This window comes from Osmerus mordax, chromosome 5 (genome assembly GCF_038355195.1).
Source record: "Osmerus mordax isolate fOsmMor3 chromosome 5, fOsmMor3.pri, whole genome shotgun sequence".
In the NCBI taxonomy this organism is placed as follows: domain Eukaryota; kingdom Metazoa; phylum Chordata; class Actinopteri; order Osmeriformes; family Osmeridae; genus Osmerus; species Osmerus mordax.
The window spans coordinates 11679439-11700270 of record NC_090054.1 but is presented as its reverse complement, the minus strand read 5'-3'; the positions used below and the strand labels follow the sequence as shown (position 1 = coordinate 11700270).

The following is a 20832-nucleotide window of genomic DNA, read 5'->3' as shown; positions in this document are numbered from 1 at the left end:
CATTTCTCAGGTTCATTCACACTTCTTTGCAAAAGTCTAAACACACCTCTTACTTTAAGACACAATTATCACCATTATGTCATTCAGAAAACACTGCCATTTGATAAGTAAACCCGAAACAGCGCAATTCAAACACCCGTAACAACCAATTATCCATGTGTAAGCACTAACAAGCAAATATACTCAACAAGCAATCAGGGGTTTGGAATGAATACAAAAGGTAAGCTCATCTGTACTTTGAAATCATGGATGCAAATATCAGAAGAAAAGGAATAATTGTCCAAATGAGAGGAGGTGGACAAGGGAGAGGAAGAGGCAGAGGAAGAACAACAATCTCAAATGAGATCCGTGCCACACTATGACAGAAATCCCTATGACAGAACAACCTTCTCCAAGCCATGGAAGAAACTTGTGGGGACATTGCTCTTGAGTCTTGTCAGGGATGGCTCAGGCATTCAGGGGCATTTTCCCTGCTGTTTGGCAAGAGAAACATTGCTTGTGAAGTTGAGGAAAATCTTTGGCCTGACCCTGGTCAGAGATAGGATGCTGACCCACAATGAACAGTACTGTACTCAAGCTCTGTTACCCAGGCAACAATTATTTGTTTATTTCCTTGTTTTCTTAGCCTTTGTTCCCCAAATTACAATTTACAGCAATACATTTGTGTTGTTGACTAACAGTACTACTATTTGTATACTGTGACCACTACAGTAACAATAGCTCAAAATGCAATTGCTGTATAATGTAAATAGAAAATAAACAGCCTGTAAGAAGGACAATTGCAGTAATTGTGAGTTTTATGACATCATGTCAAACTCATGAGGTGGAACATATCTAAAATTCAGGGACACGTTATAGTCAATGGTTCTTGAAAAGCTTTTTATAATAGTGTTTTCAATTCCTCCCAGCAGTGTCTAAAAGGTATTCAGAAGGTTGAATTTATTTGAGGGCTTTGTGTGTATTTTGAATGCAAAGTTAGGTTTATACGACAGATAATATGGTGTTGACTACTGTGTTTGATTTTGGGTCAAAAGCCAAGGGTTTGGCCAAAACAGTGTTTGATTTTGGGTCAAAAGCCAAGGGTTTGGCCAAAACAGTGTAAGTATGAAGATGTGTGTTTAGAGTTTGGAGAAAAACACAGTACACATTCAAGAAATGTGTCTTAGCAATTGAGAAAAACTGTAACAGAGACGACACACACAGCAGAAGATCCGCCTCTCCAGGAGGTCTCTCCAGGACGTCTCTCCAGGACGTCTCTCCAGGACGTCTCTCCAGGACGTCTCTCCAGGACGTCTCTCCAGGACGTCTCTCCAGGACGTCTCTCCAGGACGTCTCTCCAGGACGTCTCTCCAGGACGTCTCTCCAGGACGTCTCTCCAGGACGTCTCTCCAGGACGTCTCTCCAGGAGGTCTCCAGGAGGTCTCTCCAGGCGGTCTCTCCAGTCGGTCTCTCCAGGAGGTCTCCAGGAGGTCTCTCCAGGAGGTCTCTCCAGGAGGTCTCCAGGAGGTCTCTCCAGGAGGTCTCTCCAGGAGGTCTCTCCAGGAGGTCTCTCCAGGAGGTCTCGCCCCGGTCTCTGTTCTCCGCTGTGCTCGTGACCAAAATGTTTTGAACCTGGTCTGCGTTTTCGATGCCACTTGGACCATAATCCTATATTGTGTCTTTTTCTTTGACGTCAAGGTGCTTCTATAGTTCATTTACATTCCATTGGCACGGCAAACCCCCTCTGTCATTTCCCCGTGCGTTATACACGCCGCCTCTGCAGTGCCGAACAGGCAGCACGCTCTACAGAGCAGGAAGAAAACGGCCCGTTAGGGAGGAGTCTTTATTCCCGGCGTCCGGGTTTGATTGACACATCACTTTGTTTGCAGCTCACGGCGCAGACGTGACTGTTGATCAAAGCCGACAGGAGTGGCAGTGTGTCTACAGATGCGGGAGGACTGGAAGCCGGCTGAGCAGTCATTTCATGCACACGTGTGAATTATTTAAGACGTAGAATAGTGTGCGACAACCTGGTGTGATCTACACCTGGTCGATCTCATTATAGGCGCTTGTACCAAAAGGACACTGCTACAGCTAGACTGTGCACATGCACAAGTAGTGCTCCATGTGACGTGGATCCATAGCTTGATCTGCCAATGAAAAAAAAACACAGATCGATTCTGACCCCGAGCTGAAATTCTCAGTAACAAACTCAAGACTCAATACAGATGCTCTCCCTCCCTCTCCATTCTAGCCAGCCAGTCAGCTCTGGCTAATGACGGCCTTGATTGAGCCCATTTGCTCCCCTTCTGCCAATAATGAAGGCATTAGTGGTGTGAGCAGAGCCTGAGGTACTCTGCTGGAGCCCAGCCATGACCAGCAGGGAGAGAGGGAGAGACAAGAGGAGGGAGGGAGAGACAGGAGGAGGGAGGGAGAGACAGAGAGAGAGGGAAGGGGTGAGTGAAAGAGTGAGACTGTCAGTGAGAGTGGAAAGGAGTAGGAGTGGGAGAGTGAGTGAATATGAGATAATAAGAGAGAGAGCGAGAGAGGAGTGAGAGGGAGTGGGAGAGAGAGGGAAGGAGTGAGAGAGAGTGGGTGAGAGAGGGGGAGGGATTGAGCCTGGACATAAGAGAACAAAAAGGGAGAGCAACAGAGCCACTGACCATATTTACACCGCTTTGTTGACTCATTTTAGCATTGTTTTGTTATAATGAAAGTATTCAAAGGCAACACAATGCGAATCAACCTCTACACGCTACCCTGGGGCTCCAAGACTACTACCGCTGCTAAACCTTTCCTTTGGGTATAGGCCTAGGGTCCAGATCAGCACCCTATCTTCATTCCCTGTTAGTAGATCTCATGCCGCTACACTGAAGTCATGATGATTGCTCAACCTGGCTCACTGACAGTGAACTCTGCTTTACCACTCTTTTAACCCTATCCAATCCCCCCCAGACCTGCAACCAGAACCTGGACTAATATACTGTAAGCACGTACACAAATCTCTTCCTTCTCCTTCTCCATCCATTCCACCTTCCCCCTCCTCTGTCAAGAGTTCCCTCTTCAGCATCAGGAACATGCAAAGTGGAAGGCTCTCGGCATGATTAAGCAAAAACCTGACAGATTACTTGTTCTGTGAGAACCGAATAAAGCCGCTCCGGCGCTCGCTTTCCGCAGTTCTGTCTTGCTGTGCGATGTCTTAATCTCATGGTCGTTTTACATAACGCACTGGTGGCTCAGGTGAAAGCCGGGCCTTAAACCACGGAGCCCTCTCGCTGGCTAACACGCTACAAGAGGCTATCCTGCGAGTGTGCCATAGGAATTACTAGCGTGCATCTTGGCGATACATCTCCCGCTGTCAGGATGGAATCATGCCCTGATGAATCAATTTGGTCCCTTTGACAAGCGTGGCTTTGGGCCAACGTAGATGGATCCGACAGAGGGGATGCTGAGTAATGCATCCTGGGAGTTGGAGTCAATCCTCTTGGCGCACACACACTCAAATGTCCGCACAAACAGTGGGCTACACACGGGTCGGGAGGGTGTGATTTAGTGTGGAGATGTCCAAAAGGGGTCCTCGGTAGGATAGAGATATGCAGAAGGGATGATGAAGGGATGAGAAAAAAAGAGATGACTTACGAGGAAGGAAAACAAGACGGACCACGCTACAGAAAACAGGACTGGATGGAGGACTGGCGGGCTAAACAAAATAAAATAACGAGAAACTAGACTTCTGCACCTCCTCCCCCCCCCGTCTTCCCCCACAACACCACACTTCCCCCCTTCAGACACATCTGGAAAGGATGTTTGTGTGTGATGGTGTGTCTGAGTGTAAAACACTCCACCAACACTCCCGACTTTCACATCTCTCAAACCGAGAACCCCAAACACCGCCACAGGGCCCTCGGCTCATGTCTAGAGCCAGACCCTTTCCACAGGCATGCGCTTTGGAGTGTGTGTGTGTGTGTGTGCGCCTCCTCGACTCGCGTATACCTCCGAGAGTGTGCGCGAGTATGTGCGAGCCCGCAGTGCTGTGGGGCCTCTAATAGGCACCTCATCATTGGAGGAGTGACACGGTCTGGGCAGCGAGGTGAGGGCCTAACAGCTGGGAGCTGTCTGCGTCACCTCGGCAACGCACTACCTGCCGCACCAGACGGGCGGCCTCGCTAAGCGCTTCAGCAGACAGGTGGACGGACAGACAGACGGCAGCTGATTAACAAGGCTCTCTGGGGGGGGAAGGTTCTTGATGTTTCGAGGCTGTTGTGCAATGTTACGGGCTCCGGTCCAACCCGGACAGGCAGCTCTTCTTGGTAGAGCAGGGCGGTAAATAACAGACGTGGGGGTAGTGTCGTGATATGGAATGCTGGAGTCGTTTTCTCCGGCATTCCATTCCCTCCAATCTCTTTGGGAAAGAATGCTATCCCCGGTTAGCCGATTCCATACAGTGTTGTAATTCTTCTATTCAAGTGGTAGCAGTCCAACCCATATCCTGGAATTGGCTAACCTTAACAGTGAGGCTGCACGTTCCTGCTCACTTGGAACAAAAAGGCTGAGAGGAAATGTGGGCTGAGAGGAGTCTCCTCAAATCACACGCCTGGAGGTCTGAGGTGCCTTGCAGTGATGCGGAGGAGCAGGTATGACTGTGTGTGTAGTACAGTATGTGACTGTTAAGTGTGAGTTTATGTGCGTGTGTGTTCATAGTTTGTGGTGTGACTCGGGCAGAGCTGACAGGCAGTGTGCAGGGCAGCTCGTTTCCTCTCTCTCTCGGGGTCCTTTAGGCATGGCGCCTGTTTTCCACGTTGACAGAAGCTACACCACGGGGCTGACCAATCACCTTGCGACCTGTCGTCACCCAGGGCTCGGTGACATCATGGCTGGCCGGCCACATCCAGGCACCTGCACAGGGAAGGTCTTGGCAGTGTTTCCCTTCTCTGGCACGATTCTCCCACTTTCTATGAACAAAAACACAGTGCACTGCCACTTTGATGGTGGAAGAGTGAAGAAGCTTCGGTTTACGGCACATTCCTCTTCCTCTGGTGAATGAGTTGGTAGTGGCTGAGGTAGGTATAGATGCACAAACAATGTGCATTTGCACAAGATTGTAGTTTGTCTTTGCCATGTTCAAGCCAAGTGAGGCTCTTAGCCAAGTAAAGCTCTTACTCTTAGGGGAATGGACTTTCCAATAGGACTCAACCAGAGAGAGAGAGGTCAAGCATCGTCGTGATCCTGCCTCGAACAGCACGCAGACACGACTGTCGGACCGAAAGCGCCTCGCTAGATTGAGAAACCCCCTCGCCAGAAAACTCCACAACTCGCTTTTTACCTCCACTCCATCGGAGGCTCCGAGCAATGAGGCACGGCCGTCGGTCACGCCTGAGCTGGCTAATAGAAGACTTACCAGCCGCTGGAAAACCCACACGATAAAAACCTCTTCCGGCTGAGTTTGAGGGATGAGAAAGAGAGTGCTAAAGAGTGAAAAGTGACTGGGGAGTTGAGAAGCCTTTCGGACCATGTCTCCAGCTCCAGTATCTTAGTATGACACGACACTGGTGGCTGGCGGGGTGGAGAAGAGGCCCCCTCTGCTGGTGACACCGGGTACCGTATTTGCCCCTGATCTATGTGAGCAAGGGTGCTTGCTCCCTCTGAACTGAGGGGTCAGGGAGTCAGATGGCTGAGCGGTTAGGGAATTGGGCTAGTAATCTGAAGGCTGCCGGTTCGATTCCCAGCCGTGCAAAATGACGTTGTGTCTTTGGGCAAGGCACTTCACCCCTACTTGCCTCTGGGGAATGTCCCTGTACTTACTGTAAGTCGCTCTGGATAAGAGCGTCTGCTAAATGACTAAATGTAAATGTCGACTGGTGCCAGGTACAGTTGAAGTTAGACATTAGTATGGATATTCAAAGGTAAGGACTTAAGTTAGTGTTTCGTTCTACCTCAAGGTTGCGAAAAGGTGTGTTTGCAAGCATTTGAGTGCCTATGACAATGACATGCTGTGTGTGAATGTCACACCTTTGCTTTGGGTATTGTGATGAGGCGTCATATTTGCAGGAGTTCCTACCTTTGGCAGGCTGGCCATTGGGGTGGGGGTGGGGGTCCGGTCAGAGTCAGACTCTTGGACGAGGGTGTCGTCCTTGCGCTTGACCTCCAGGATGAGCTGGGCCAGGAAGCTCTCCTGGAAGCGGGTCCTCTTGCCCAGGGCACCTGAGGGGAGGAAAGTGGAGTTTCCCACTGAACCACCTGAAAGCGCACAGCCTTCCCTTCCCCCAGCCCTGTCGAGCTGCTACCCTCCCATCTCCAAGGCTGCTCTCTCCTGGGCCAGAAAAGCTAGAGTGAGGCAAGTTCCTACCAGTCATGTTCACTTCCAGGCCTGAGAGTTCCTTGGCCCGCTGAAAGCTCTCCTTAGCCGGGTGGTACTCGTAGTAGGTGAGGCTGGTGTAGCCACACTCCAGGTGGAACTGCATGGCCAGGCATCGGTTGACTCCGGCCAGAAACAGGGACTCGCACTTCATCACTGTGGCAGAGAGGAAAATGTGTTCCATGACCAACATCGTAACGTAGGCTGTTAAATTGTTATTTTTTTCCCCCCTAGTTGATAGTGTTACTTTGAATAAAGGTGTTACTTTGGGGATAAAGGCTTCTACAAGGTCAGGGAAGTCATAAAACCCACTAATATATTATCCCCACTTCGTCATCGAATGGACATACACACACACACACACCTATCACAAACATTGTGATTGCTAATGTCATCTGAGATTAAACACCACCTAAGGTCCCATTTAAAAGCTGTTCTTAGTGTCCACTGGGCATCACCAGTGCGAGCGAGAGAGACCTTGAGGCGACACATTAAAAAGACAAAGAGAAGGTTGAGATAGGAGCCTAGGTGCTAGTCTGCCTTTGTCCTTCCCCTCCGCTCGTCCAATCTGATTATCAGTTCGGTCCTGTTGAAGGCCGCCGTACGAGATTATCCCGGGTTCTTATCCTAGGTGAAGGGGTGTGTATGAGAAAGCGTGTGTTTAATTCATGACGAGGAGGCATTCAACATTTATGAGGCGCTTGTCCGAGGGGGTGGGGTGGGGGGGGGTGGGGTGGGGGGTGGTCTCCGTGCGAGGGATGAGATTTACTCCTAACGCCTCCGTGTCACCTTCACCGCCAGCCAGCGATTCTCACACCACGAGCACCATGTTCTGTTGTGACGTGCCCGTGTTCATGCATGTGAACCCCCCCCCCCCCCCCCCCACACACACACACACTCAGTGATGAGCCATGGCTGCGAGGCTGCCGCTTGGTCCCTTGACAGAAGCAAAAGAGGATGACATGCACAGGAACGGATGGAGAGGGGGAGGCGAGAGAGGAGAGGAGGGGCAGGAGCCGTTGTCCAATGTCACCTCAGAGGAAACAAAGAGAAGAGGACCGCACCGCGGGGAGCGTGTCGTGACCAGGGCTGTTGCATTACAGGAACGCCAGGACTTATTTGGATCTGGAGTGGGCACGTTTCTTCACAGGGCCAAACAGGGCTTTGTGATGCAGTACGATATTCAAACCAAAACGTCCTTAGTCAGTCTGCAAAAGACGACGAGTGGAACTGAGTGCATGTTTAGTCGTTCCTCTTTGAGATGTATTACTAAGCCTCATCAAGGTTGAATGAATACATTTATTAATATTACAGTTCACATACAAGACTACAACAAAACAACTAAAAGAACAGGTTCCTTCTCACACTACTGGAAGGTAGGCAAGTGAGAGGAAAAAACGGATTGGTAGAAAACTCCCTTTTCCATCTTGCATGCTGTCCACACCAGCACGCACCACGCCTACATAGTAGTGAAAGACTGCAAAGTCTATTTCTCTTGCTGCTCTCTAGAATATGGATCCGAGTGTTCGTTCATGGTCCATGGAGCCCTTTCACTCTTCACACTCTGTTAACTACAACACACACACACACACACCTAATGCCTGCACAGGCCCACATTAACACAAAAGCAAAAATTGGGCAATTGATGATAAGTCTACTAGAGGTCAACAATAATTAAATATGTTTGAACTGTCTGCTAGTTAGTAAACTACCAAGTAATGACCCTGTGTCACTATGTTGAGATTTGAGTGTGTTTATGGGGGATAAAACCAGCCATTGTGCAGAAGAACAATATACTGGCTCAACCAATTAATCAAGGCAATTATTCACCCATATATAATATATATATACGGTGGCAAATGTTTCGCTTGTGTTTCTCTGGTGTTTGTTGCTCATTACTGCAGTGAACTTGAGCGTGAAGGACGGAGCCAGCAGTAAGAGTGGGGAGTCTATTGGAATTGAAAAACAAAACGGAACGAGGATTGAGGAAAGCCGACCAAAAACGGACCAAACTGGTCCTGCTTTATGGGATGCAGGAAGGCTGAATGGATGGATTCATGAGGTTCAAAGTACAGGTGCAGTGGACCTCAATCCAATGTACTCATTTTAAGATTTACATTCCAAATGCATAAATCCCAATCCTTAGGTAACTACCTAATGCACTACCTTCTCTGTTGGAACAATGTATATTTTTGTTTCAGATTTTTGTATTTTAACATGCTTAACCCCATATATTACAAAGATAAAACCAGTAGCGAAATAAATGCAAACAAGGAGCTAATTAGGCTTGATTTGCCTCAACTCTCGCATATGTAAATAAATGTCCACCGTACACAGATGATCATCATGAAGTCCCTAAATTAAAAAGGGGTTCACTGCAGCATTATTATACAGTAAAATACCAACTTTCTACAATAGAACTCTGTAACTCCTGGACCTACTAGGGAATGCGACGGAGGGTGTATAAAACTGGCATAGGTGCCAGGCAGTGCCCAATCTTAGACACATCCCTCCTCCTGCCAGTTTATGCCCACACATAGCCTCTCGACTGGGCAGGGAGAGGCATGGAGCAACACTTGACAGGGTATCCAGACATTTCTAGAACATTCCACTGCTGGTTTCCTATGGCGTCATTAGACCAGGTTGACACAGGTGGGCTACAGTCGACGCCACTGGCAGGCAGGAGCTCACGTCCGTAGAGGGAGGAAGGAATGAAGGAGGAGGGTTGGAAGAGAAGGAGCAAGAGAGAAAGAGAACGCCATCCTAATTACCTCCGTTTCTCCCTCCCTTATTCCCCCCCCCCTTTTCTCTGTATCCTTCTTGTAGCCTGCCAGACACCCCCTCAGTATGAATCACTGGCGGGGGGGGTGCTCAGGTGAAGACAGGAGTGCAGAGAAATGCCAGGGCGCCAACTGAGGCGGGCGCCCTGCATGTTCTCATGCAAATACAGGTTGTTATGTAGAAAGTGACACACACACAGCCAAACATACTCTCAAGAGACAAGGTGGCAAAACAAGAGGGAACACACCACACACCTCCTAAAACACACACACACACACACACAACAACTCTGATAGAGACAGGCTAAGGCAATGCCCACAACACTTGAATCCAAAACAACTGCATGGGTAACTACATTATGATGAACCTGCCTTCAGTGCTGTATCATAGTAGAAATGAGAAAGTGATAATAGTTAATCGGGTACAGTGTAATTTCAGCCCACATGGAAACCGATTGATAAGAATATGCAATCAATCTGTGGTTATATACAGTATGTCTTGTGAGGTGACACATTCCTCCTTTTATTGTATTTTTCCATCTTCCATTTTATTCCTCCTCTTCAATGTCTTCACTGAAGTCTTTACATTTCAGTTTGATTAGTGAACAAATCAATCTTCAATGGTTCTGAGGTAGCATATCTTGGAAGTGATATATTTTTCACCAAGTGTTTTTCAATCCTAAATTATCGAGACAAGACCAAGTTAATCGTAAGGGAATTGAGATAAATGAGGAACATTTAGATCTTTATTCTTAACTTGCGTCTAGCTTAAAACATAAAATAGTCTGTTCCCAGAAGTAATCATTATTTGATGTGCGTATTCTAGATAGGGCCTGACTAAAACTGATACCTCAGGGACTCCTGAAGGTAATCAATATGCCACATGTCAATACCACACTTGCCTCTGATATGAAGTCAAATCCTTAAGGGCCCTTTTGGATGGTAGCAATAAATCAATAGGTAAATAATTAATCATCCATTTTAAGCAACTTTTCTCAAGACAAAACTACACGAAAATTGCCTTGCCCCTTGGATTTTCATTTGTACTCCAAATCCATCACATACCCAATTCTCAGTCTGAATTTCTACAGTGTTTCTTTTTTCTTTTTTTTTTTACTAACCCCACATTTTTCCTAGACTATAATTCTAGAAGCAAGTACGGTACCCGCACAATGTACCAAAGCCCAGAGTTAATACCCAGGAATAAATAGGAGCTATTGCGTCCCGTCGAACAGCTTGAAAACAAAGAGGCACACGACAAGCTCTGTTCAGGGACAAAGACATCATCTCACCGTAAACAACTATTTACAGGAGTAAACGGCGGTGAGGATTTCTGCATCGGCCCTGACTGGTGAATGCATGCTGAGTTTTCCAAAGATTGCATTCCGATAAACGTGTTTGGGTAGAGGGGAGAACCAAAGGTGGGCTCTGCACAGGGAGTCCGCCGGGGAAAGGGGATGTCACCTTGTATACCGTGTGGTATTGGCCTGGTATGCCATTCTCCTACAATATCTCCCTGTGACAGGTTTTTTTCCCCCTCAGATTTCTTGGGTAGATTTACAAAGTACACCATGCAATACAGGATTAAGTCCAAGATGAGAAATCCTAAATATTTGGTGGGAAATTTGATTAAATGAACAAAACGCCAGTGGCAGGATCTATTGGTAGATATTTGTTCCTCACACATCTTGACCTGCGAGACGGCACACTTTCACAGACAACAGTCTCGATCGGTCGGGACCCGATCTGGTGTCCTTGACCTTATTGTTTGGATACTAGAAGGGTGCAGAGTGGGTGGGGGGGAAATGTATTTACAATAAATATAATATCGATAATGTGAATTCATCATTTATAATGCTTACCTAAAAAATGCTATTGTAATATCGTTGAACCATGCCTTCACTTGTAAAAGTCATGTTTGATATAGTTCTGTTCCAAGTTGAGACAGTCTTTTTAAAAACGATATCTTAATTGACTCATTCTTCAAACAAAGGCAGTATCAGTCACTTCCTAAGAGGAGAAGTCAGATATAAAACCCACTATCAACTCTGAACGTGCTCTTCCAAGTCTTCAACTTCCTCAGTCGTTTTTCGCAAAGCACTCTGTTCTCAGGACCCAGGCATCTGATTGGTCTCAGGCCCTCTAGGCTCTGCTCTTCAGTTTCCATCACTGAAACCGGTCTCCGGATGCTTCTTCGAGACCCTGGTCTGTAACCCTGCTGTTGAAGCAGATCACCAGCTCCAGCTCTGAAGTCTGCCTCCCCAAACAAGGCAGATTCAGGCTCCAATATGCGACATCTCACCCCTCCTGCGGCTGACGGCTGCTCTGAGATTCTTCCTTCATACAACCCGCCACCATCGTCTCCACTATCCAGGAGACCAACTGTGCAACAAGGACATCAACGCGGACAGTGGACTCCTGGCTTCACCGGGCCTGATCAGTCACTGTTGCCCTGCTGAAACAGGACCCCACTCGTTTGGCCTTGCAATGTTAGTACATTTTACTCCAATCTCTGATTACTTCTCCTTTCAGATAAATTATCGTTGCTTATTCTTATCTGCATGTCTTTTGTTTAATACAGTTTCTCTTTCAATTATTTTAGCTAATGAACATAAAATGTTGTTCAGTCAAATACTGGCACAAAACGTTTAAAAGAATCTCCTACCTTTCAATCAGTGCAATCACTATTGTTGATTTTTACGCACCTTGGTAATTATGTAACTGTAATAAAAAGGGCGAATTGCTTAGTAAAAATAATCACATTACACGACACTACAAAAGGAGGTCGATGTGAGTTCCCCCACTAGTGTTCCGAAATGCCATGCTAGTCTATTTTAGGGGTCTATGCTCCAAATCTCCCTAAACAGACGAAGAACAGGGAAAGATAAGACAGCGAGAGAGAGAAAGATGATAATAAATGGCAGCTATTGGGGTGTCGGGTGGGGGGTGGCAGGTGGGGGGGCGGGCTGGCTCAAATGAAGCATGGATGCTAATGGCTGAGGAAAAAACCAGAACGGCCGAGTCAGGGGAAAACTGGGTTGTCACGGTGAGAACACCTGTCTAGCTTAGATGAGGCTAACTAGCCAGCCAGCACCAAGACAACAGAAACAACCAAATTCCGATGTCTTTCACTTCAGTAGGAATGCAGGGGAATTGTACAAGCTTGTTTTTAAGTACTAAACATTCATTGGTAATTCATGAGGGAGCAGAAATAATGGAACTAAAACAAAAGGATGGATTTTTATTGTATCCATCTGTTAGCATTGAAACAACCTATTGAAGTCACAGCCCTCACCAGGACCTGTAGTGGCACACAACAGATAATATCAGAGACGACAGTAGGCCTTGGAGTTCGCTTTTCCTTAAGAGGGCCCTTCTGGAGTCCTGACATTGTCAGGGAAAATTACCCGGCAACTGCGGCTCAATGCATTCTTCCGCCCACCCTTCACTCTGAGGGCACAAGCAAATGAAAGAAGACTCCAATTTACAGGAGCGATGTCCACTTAAGCCCTGCCGTGCTGACCCAGCAACACAGACGCTGTTGGGGCCCCCGGGAGACACAGAGGAAGGGACGGTGGCTTCTCAAAGCCTGGACAACGTACAGTATATCTTTGTCTGTGCAGGTGACACAGAAACCCTTTATGTACACAGGTCAGCACAAACAGGGACAGCTGCAAATCAGACTGTTTGAGACAACTTTCGTCCACATAAACACACACACACTGTGTAATCCGCTGACACTGCTGGTCTGTGGAGCGAGACAGCCGTCACTGTAGCAACAGAGCTGTCGCGGTGGCGTGCACGTCATGGCGGTGCCTGCCAAGAGTGCTGTGACTCCTGCCACAACACAGCCGCGACATCACCGCCCGTCAAAAGGGCCATGCCTCATTGGGGAAGACGGCTGCATCTCTCCAAATCTAAACTCTCCTCAAGTTGTGTTTACAGAATGACACTGCCAGCCTACCTCGCTGGTCTGCCAAGGTGTGTGTGTGTGTGTGGGGAGGTGGAGAGACAACCCCTTTCCACTTGGCAGTTTTCAAAAAGGATAGTTGGAAGAGGTTAGAGTTGGATGATGCAGGACTACCCCTGCCTGGTAACGGACGACAGCTCAATTATTGTGTGCCCTCTGACCAAAGACCATGTATGTTCTGCAGCTCTCCCTGGTAGTGGTCTACGGCTGCGTGTGCATGTGTGACAGATGTTGTGTGCCCGTGTGTGTGTGTGCGAGAGTGTGTGCTCACACGGACCACTGACCTCTCTCCAAGCAGCCGTGAGCCAGGTTGAGGAGCTGAGGGGAGCGCTCCTCCAGGATCTGCTGGTGGACGTTCAGATAGCGCAGGGTCCACCACGGCAGCAGCTACACACACACACGAGGAACATGGGGAAGCAGTATAGTATGATACAAAATAAGAAGCACAGGAACAAGAGAGTGGTTTTGAGCCAATGAATGAATACATTCATGAGAATGTATGAGTGAGTGAGTGAGAGAATGAGAGTGAGCGAGCGGGCAGGTAAGTGGACAGGCTGGGAGTGGAGAAGGCCCGGTGAGTGCTTCTTTACAATGCACAACGGGGAGGCTCACACAAAGTACATGACAGTTTGTATTGTGAGGTACTCAACAAAAATGTCAAACAACCTGGACCAACCACATACCTACAAAACCCCCCAGAAGAAACCCCAAAAATACACGTTTTACACCGTGTTATAGTGAAGTGCTGACCCAGCTATAGAAAGAGCCAACTCCGTCTTTGCAGCTCCCACCCCCACCCCCACCCCCCCCACCCCTCAGCTCCCAGCCACGTAAGGGCTTCTCTCCTCCGCCCCCCCTCTCTCGTGGGCGCACTTTTCGAGGAGCAGTGAACCGTGTAGAGAGCTCATTTGCGTGTGAGTGGCGGCGGCGGCGACGTCCCGTCTCGTTTGCCCGCGCGAGCCTTCGGTCCTCCGGCCCGTGGAGCCTTATGGCGCATTAATTGTCTTTCTCTCGCCGAATCGATAGTCCCGGCACGGCTGTGCACACACACAGAACACCATCCCGCACACATGGCCTACATACAAACAAGCTAGCATGTGCACCCGAGCACACCTCCCAGTCTCATCTGAGGAAGAAAGGATGAAGATGAACAGGGAAGGGCCGGGTGGTAACAAAGGAGGTGGAAGGATGAAAGGAGGTGGGTGGGTGGATGTGTGGCAACGGACACTGTGCCCTTGAGTTAAGTCAGCCAAACTCCCCGATGCTCAATGAAATTGCTGGACGCAATTAATTCCCTTCAACTCATTTGCATTTTAAAGGCTGAGTGTTAAAATGGGTGGGGGGGGGGGGGGGGGGTGGTGACGTCCCTGAACATGAAAGTGTGCGTGTCTCCTACAAGAAATTATCTCAGAAAGAAAGAAGTTCCATTCAAGTCCAACCAACCGACCAACCGACATAATATACTCTGGGGGTTCTGGTTCCACCGACAGTAGGAGCCCCATACAGATTTACAGAAACCATGATTCACTACATCTCAATTGTTTGTATTCCACAGAACTAAACCGCCTCAGAATTAGCTCGCGAGTGGAGACAATCAGCGAGAGAGAGACAGGATGGTGATACGTGTGTGTGTGACAAATGAAAGAAAGAGAGTGTGAGGGAGTGAGGGAGGGATTTAACAAGTGCTTACCTGAAGGCTGTCCATTTTAGAAGAGCAGTTGACCAGTAGGACCCTGACCAGAAGCAGGAGGAAGGGGTTGGCCACCAGGCTGTAGACCGACTCCCCATCCAGAAGCAGGCTGTCCAGGAGGGCGTCTGTCAGGGCCTGGGGCTGGCACAAGGGAGGGGGATGGAGCGTTACGACTGGCAGGGACGACTGGCATGGAATGTAAGGCTCAATGGCAACCAATCAACATTGACTACTTTGAAATCAATTCCAACCAATCAGTACCTGATTTGCTAATTGGTCATAAGAGACACAGTCAATGCAACATTAGGAAGGCTGCCATCCTCATCCAGAATCACTCACCACAGGATTTCAGGCCACCCATAAAGCCAGTATATAAAAAGAAGTTTATAGAGGGGGGTCCTTTTACAGAGCAAGACCGATAAATCACCACAGTGGAAAATTGTCAGGCAGCAGAATCAGCCTCTTCTCTGGTGTGATGGAGGGATTCCGTCCACCAACCAGGGCTCTCCATCAGATGCCGGTTCAAAGTGCTCTCCTCTCTCTCCACATAATTGGGACCCCTGAGAGGGGTTCATTACGAGGGTCTTCTTTCTCCATCGCTCCTCCCCCAAATCCCTTGTTCCCTCCAGCGACTCCATACATCCTCATTACCCAGAGCAAAGGGCACGGAGGAGGGTGTGTGTGTGCGTGTGTGTGTGTGGGGGGGGCGGTCACTCGTCTGTGCCATTCATCATACCTCGCAACCCGCCGACACACACGCCTGAAGTGCACACCGCTGCATTACCCTAAGGTCGGAAGACTTTTCAAATGAACTCATCTAAAGCATCTCTTCCAAGCACTGATGGTCGGACATCGCAGGGAAATAAAGTATTCAAAGCTGCTGTGCTATAAGTCAGCGAGGAGAACAGAACAGAATAGATGTAAATAGCAAGAGAGAGGGAGGATGACAATGGAAAATCCCAAATAGCGTTCTGATTTTTGGGATGATTGGACCATTCTCCCAAACATGTGAAAGATGATATTGGTATGACCCCAAAAGGTGCGGGGTGAAGCAGTACCTCGGTGAATTGAGCGAGCAGGGCTGGGGGCAGAAGGTCAGCCACATGGATGGTGACCGGGGGTCCGGTCCAGTTGCTCTGGACAAACAGGTGCAGACAGGCGACAGCCAGGGCCAGCAGAGCCACCTCCCTGAGGAAACAGACAGTCACACCCTTCCAAACACTCCCTTTTCTCAGCCCCGAGTCTGTGCCTAGATAGCATAGGTGTCCTACTGAACGAGTCGGGACGATTTTTTAAATGTGCCTCCCGGCTCTTGAGATATTTACGAACCCCCCCCGCACCCAGGCCGAGACCACCACACGACCTCCGGCCAGCCTCTAAGGCCGGGGAGGACAGTGAGTAACGTGGCGACAGAGTGGGAGGGGGTGCAATACGAGTACAATGAAACATTCACATTTCTCCCAAAGACGCTATCCCAACTCCCGCCACAGGAGACAGGAGGAAGATGTTAAGCTGTCCTTATTAAAAATTAATAATTCATGGTAGAAGAAAGAGGGAGGAGACAGATGGGCTCTGTTTAGCCAGAGAACCACTTGGTAATTCTCCTCCCTACCTGCGCTGAATTCTTGATAAAAGAGGCTGTATAGTGGTTGAAAAGCTATAAAAGTGGCGGTGAGACACTGATTATTACACTTCTTACATCGGAGCAGGATGCAATGCTCTAATCCCTCGGTTCTCCTTTCCAATCGTCCTCCATTCTTCTCCTCACCTGTCTGCCTTGTCATCCTCCGTGCGGTCGGCCAGGTAGGCCAGGACCTGCTTCTCCAGGTGGGCCTCGATGCCCTCCCCCGCCCCGCCGTCTCCACCCAGGAGGTCCAGCACCTGCGGACTCAGCAGCACCGCCTCGTAGTCCCCGTCCAACAAGCACTTGAGCAGAGAGCCCGCCTCTGGAAAACAGGAAGCGGGAGACAGGAAGTGACTAATGACTCAAATGGTTTTGACTTTGGACGGCACCATTATCCTTCCTAAACTTGGTGGAAGCACACACGTCATTTGACATCTAAAGTAACAGCATAGCCATTATCGCCACCGCCGTATATTAGATCTATGTGTTTTGCTCTTCGCGAAATGACTATTTCTGACTAAGCCAAGCTGGAGGAAGCGAAGCCTCCCTCTGGGGCCTCTGCAGCCCCCCTCCCACACTCGTTTCACATCATTTTCCACAATTTCAAAATCAAACTGGATATCCTCATGCAGTAAAATGGGTGCATTAAGCAAATCCCAGTAGACGTCCGATGGCGGTACGTGGTCACGTGTTGCCGACGAAGACTGAGGGACGGTAGAGGAAAGATGTTGATTTATCGTCAATGGCTCTCGCTATGAGGCTGAGCAAGACAACTTATCCATGGAGTAATTGCGCTGGTACGCCGTGCCTCAGTCTCTCAGCAGCTTTCATTAGCCCTTTATTTGAGCACAGAGGCTGGCTGGACTCATTAGCATTGATTGCATGGCGCTCCGTTGGTGTGGGCGAGGGAGGGAGACAGAAGACGGCGAGGGAGAGAGAACTGGGGGAGACAGGAGGGGGGGGGGTGTAGCGTGTGATGGAGTGGCAATATATTATGGAACAGTCTCTGCCAATGAAGGCAAGTACAACTGTAACCACATTTACTGTCAAACACTTCCAAAAATACATATATAAAAAGGAAGCTTATGGCTTTAGATGACAAGACAGTGGGGATGTTTAATGATAGTTCCAAGGACTGTTCAGAGACAAAAATAACACTGCATCCTCTGAAGACAAGTCCCAGCACCCCCCCCCACACACTCAAAATAAATGTTCCTATGACCTCACTGAATGTCTTTTATCATAAAAGTCATCATCAGTCAAAATACATCCTAGTTATGCAGCAGCCTCCAAATGAAGAAACAGCCCTTTCCTAGAATGGAATGCAAGTCCAAGTGGCCTACTTGCATTATGAAAGTGTGCCATAGCTTCTACCTTAGAACCCCCCCCCTTTTTATAAGTTATCGCAACACTGTCTGTAAGGTGTTGTGATTTTTCACCTGTGCTGTACCCATCTAATGAAACCCACTGGCAGTAATAGCATAGAGCCAGGGGGGTGGAGAGGGGAGGGAGAGGGAGAGATGGTATGAGTGGGAAAGTGAGATAGTATGAGTGAGAAAATTAAAGCCTAAGGTCGAGGGCAGCGGTAGCCTGTTAATAACATGTCAGCTACTCTTTAGCTTGGTTGAAGAACAGCAATTATGGAAAGCATGGTAGTGGATGCCCCTAAATTAAACTGTAATTCAAAAGAGCTTTGCAATTAGCAGTAATTAATGTAAGGGCATGCAAACAAATGACATTTATTATTTGATTATTTGGCTGTGTGCCACATAACAGAAGCAGGTTTAGTATTACAATTTGTATCTGGGTGCAATAAGAGGACACTGTCAAACCGCCTCAAGCACACACAGATCATTTACTCCCTATTCATATTTTTGGAACTTATTTATGGAAATAACTGGCAATCTATGCAGACAATAGACTAACAACTGTCTTCCACTAATGACAAGAACAGCCCCTTGCTTCTGTCCTGGGAGATACCCAATATCTGCGGTTGGATTCTTGCGCCGTCATAAAGCTGCATTATATTTATCTGTGCAGCTTAGAATGCAGACAACAGTAATCTTAATAAACAGGAATACACAACACGTGCTGTACTTAAGTACTGTACTTTTCACTTGAACAAGCAAAATCTACGCCTTGGGTGCTTGCTGAATTGTCTTGACTGCGACAAATGTCACTTCACATACAAGTCAATGACTACACCGGGTTCCTATGACTTGCCATGTGCGTTAATCGCATACCATTTTATGTTGTACAATGCGATACAATGCTCATCGTGAAAACTTGTACCATTAATTTTAAACTTGTATGTAACAATTAATTATGATTAAGAAATAGATAGTTGTACCAGCTCTTACATAAGTAACATCATTGCTTATCTAAAATTTCGGGCAACATTGGGATAGATGCGGGGCGCGCGGAGATGTCAAAGTGACTGTCAAGCATCCAGTCTTATCATGTCATCAACCACCTGTGAACGTCTAGCTGGTTTTAGTTTATATCTTAACGGCATGTGTAAGCTACTTTGACCAAGAGTGGTATCTGAGTATTAACTCTTCTTAGCAAAGAGCCAGGGACTACCAACTCAGACTCCCATTCCAATCCAGTGAAAACTTAACATCGATCTTGCCACACAACTACGCTGCAAAGAAACCTACTCGAGGATGATGCTCCGCGTGCTGTATAGGTACTGTATGTAGCTAGCTAGCTTAGCAAGCTAAAGAGCTAATGGTTGACAGATTACTTGCCACATAAGGGCATATAGAATACCAAGTCACAGCATAATAAACCAATAATACGGTATTGCAGAAGTACAAAATTGTTCGTAAGACCATTGTCAGCGTTCCTTCAGCGCGCCGGCTTCACATCAGCTTTGCAACGGGTGCCGGTTAAGAACCGGTCAGAAGCTATGTTCACTTACAAGTTAAGATGCTGAAATGGGGTACATTCGATATAATTATTCTGAATACTGCACTAATACGTTCGTATCATTACATACCATACATAAATAACACATACACATCCAAACAATAACTGCGGAATTCCGTTTTCTCACCTGCAGAGCTGAAAATATTCTGCTTCCATTCCGCTGCCTCGCTTGCTGTCAGAAAACCTCGGAGCACGGGAATCTCTACGTCCCGCACCATCTTAAACGTCAAAAGCAAGTTTATTCTGATGACGTCTATGGCACTTTTGGACCAGAGTGAGAAGAAAACTGAATTTCCGATTTATATATTTACTGTTATAATGACCGCGTTTATATTTCAATTGTAATAATTTGTTTATATCTGCCCATGTGCTGCAGGTAGCATCAGTGAGCAGCCATGACAGATTCGCATTGCATCATGGGAAAGCTAATCAGGAGGACGCTTTGGTCAGGGACCGTAGTCATTTTATGGTCGTGTTTAGTTGTTGACAGCAAAAATTACAAGATGATTACAGAGTGGAAAATATACAAACTACACTAATGCATTGAAAACATGATCGATTAGTTGCCTGTTACTTACTGGTGTTAGCTGCGTGCATACCCTAATGCAATCAAAGGTCAAGCCTTTTTTTAAATATCAATTTACTTGCCATGCAGTCCTTCACTTTAAGTAAGCCTATGTCAATAAAAAATATATTTGTCACAAGTAAACTGCCAAACTCAACTGCAAGCAGTAAACGACAGCAGGTGAGAACTACTAGGGAAGCTGTTACATTTACATTTACATTTACATTTAGTCATTTAGCAGACGCTCTTATCCAGAGCGACTTACAGTAAGTACAGGGACATTCCCCCGAGGCAAGTAGGGTGAAGTGCCTTGCCCAAGGACACAATGTCAGTTGGCATGACCGGGAATCGAACTGGCAACCTTCCGATTACTAGCCCGATTCCCTCACCGCTCAGCCACCTGACTCCCGCGTTACATAAGGATCATATTATATTGTAGAACCCCATCTTTGACCTGTCTCTACTCTGTTGGTTATTTTAAGGAGTAAAACACGTTTTCAGATTTACTGAATCCTGTGATGTGAATACACTAAATGGCGGCCAACTGCCAGAAGATACCAGAGGTCTGAACAAAAAAAAAGAGCAACATGAAAGCTTCAGGTCAGGGTAAGTGTGCATCATAATGACAAAAGGAATATATTCTGGCATCCCCCCCCCCATGTTTGTCATGGGATGAGAAAACATTAGTGATGATACATAACCCATAACAATGTTCCCACTCATTTAATTCACATGGGAGAACTATGGTCATAAGTGTCCAGAGGTCCCCAGATGAAAAATCACAGTGAGCAGGATAAGTGATGTTGTGCTTGACAGTTTAATAAAAATGATCACACGCCTGACCTTTTCCCTGTCCAAACACATGCACACGTACGCAGACACTCATACGAACACACAAACACCCAGTGGTTCAGCTCCAGTGAGAGTGTGGCGCTCCT

General features: G+C 47.5%; 1 protein-coding gene across 1 annotated transcript in view; it reads right to left on the bottom strand.

The window, feature by feature from the left end:
- ttc27 (tetratricopeptide repeat domain 27) overlaps window positions 1-19572 on the bottom strand; it is a 64152-nt gene extending 44580 nt beyond the window's left edge. The window contains exons 1-7 of the mRNA XM_067235888.1: window positions 19457-19572; window positions 16543-16720; window positions 15833-15962; window positions 14775-14915; window positions 13369-13471; window positions 6326-6490; window positions 6038-6180 (exon numbers count right to left, since the gene is read on the bottom strand). Coding sequence (XP_067091989.1) covers window positions 6038-6180; window positions 6326-6490; window positions 13369-13471; window positions 14775-14915; window positions 15833-15962; window positions 16543-16720; window positions 19457-19547 — 951 coding nt within the window. The 5' untranslated portion in view covers window positions 19548-19572. The remainder of the gene's footprint in view (window positions 1-6037; window positions 6181-6325; window positions 6491-13368; window positions 13472-14774; window positions 14916-15832; window positions 15963-16542; window positions 16721-19456) is intronic.
- Between the last annotated feature and the right edge of the window lie 1260 nt (window positions 19573-20832).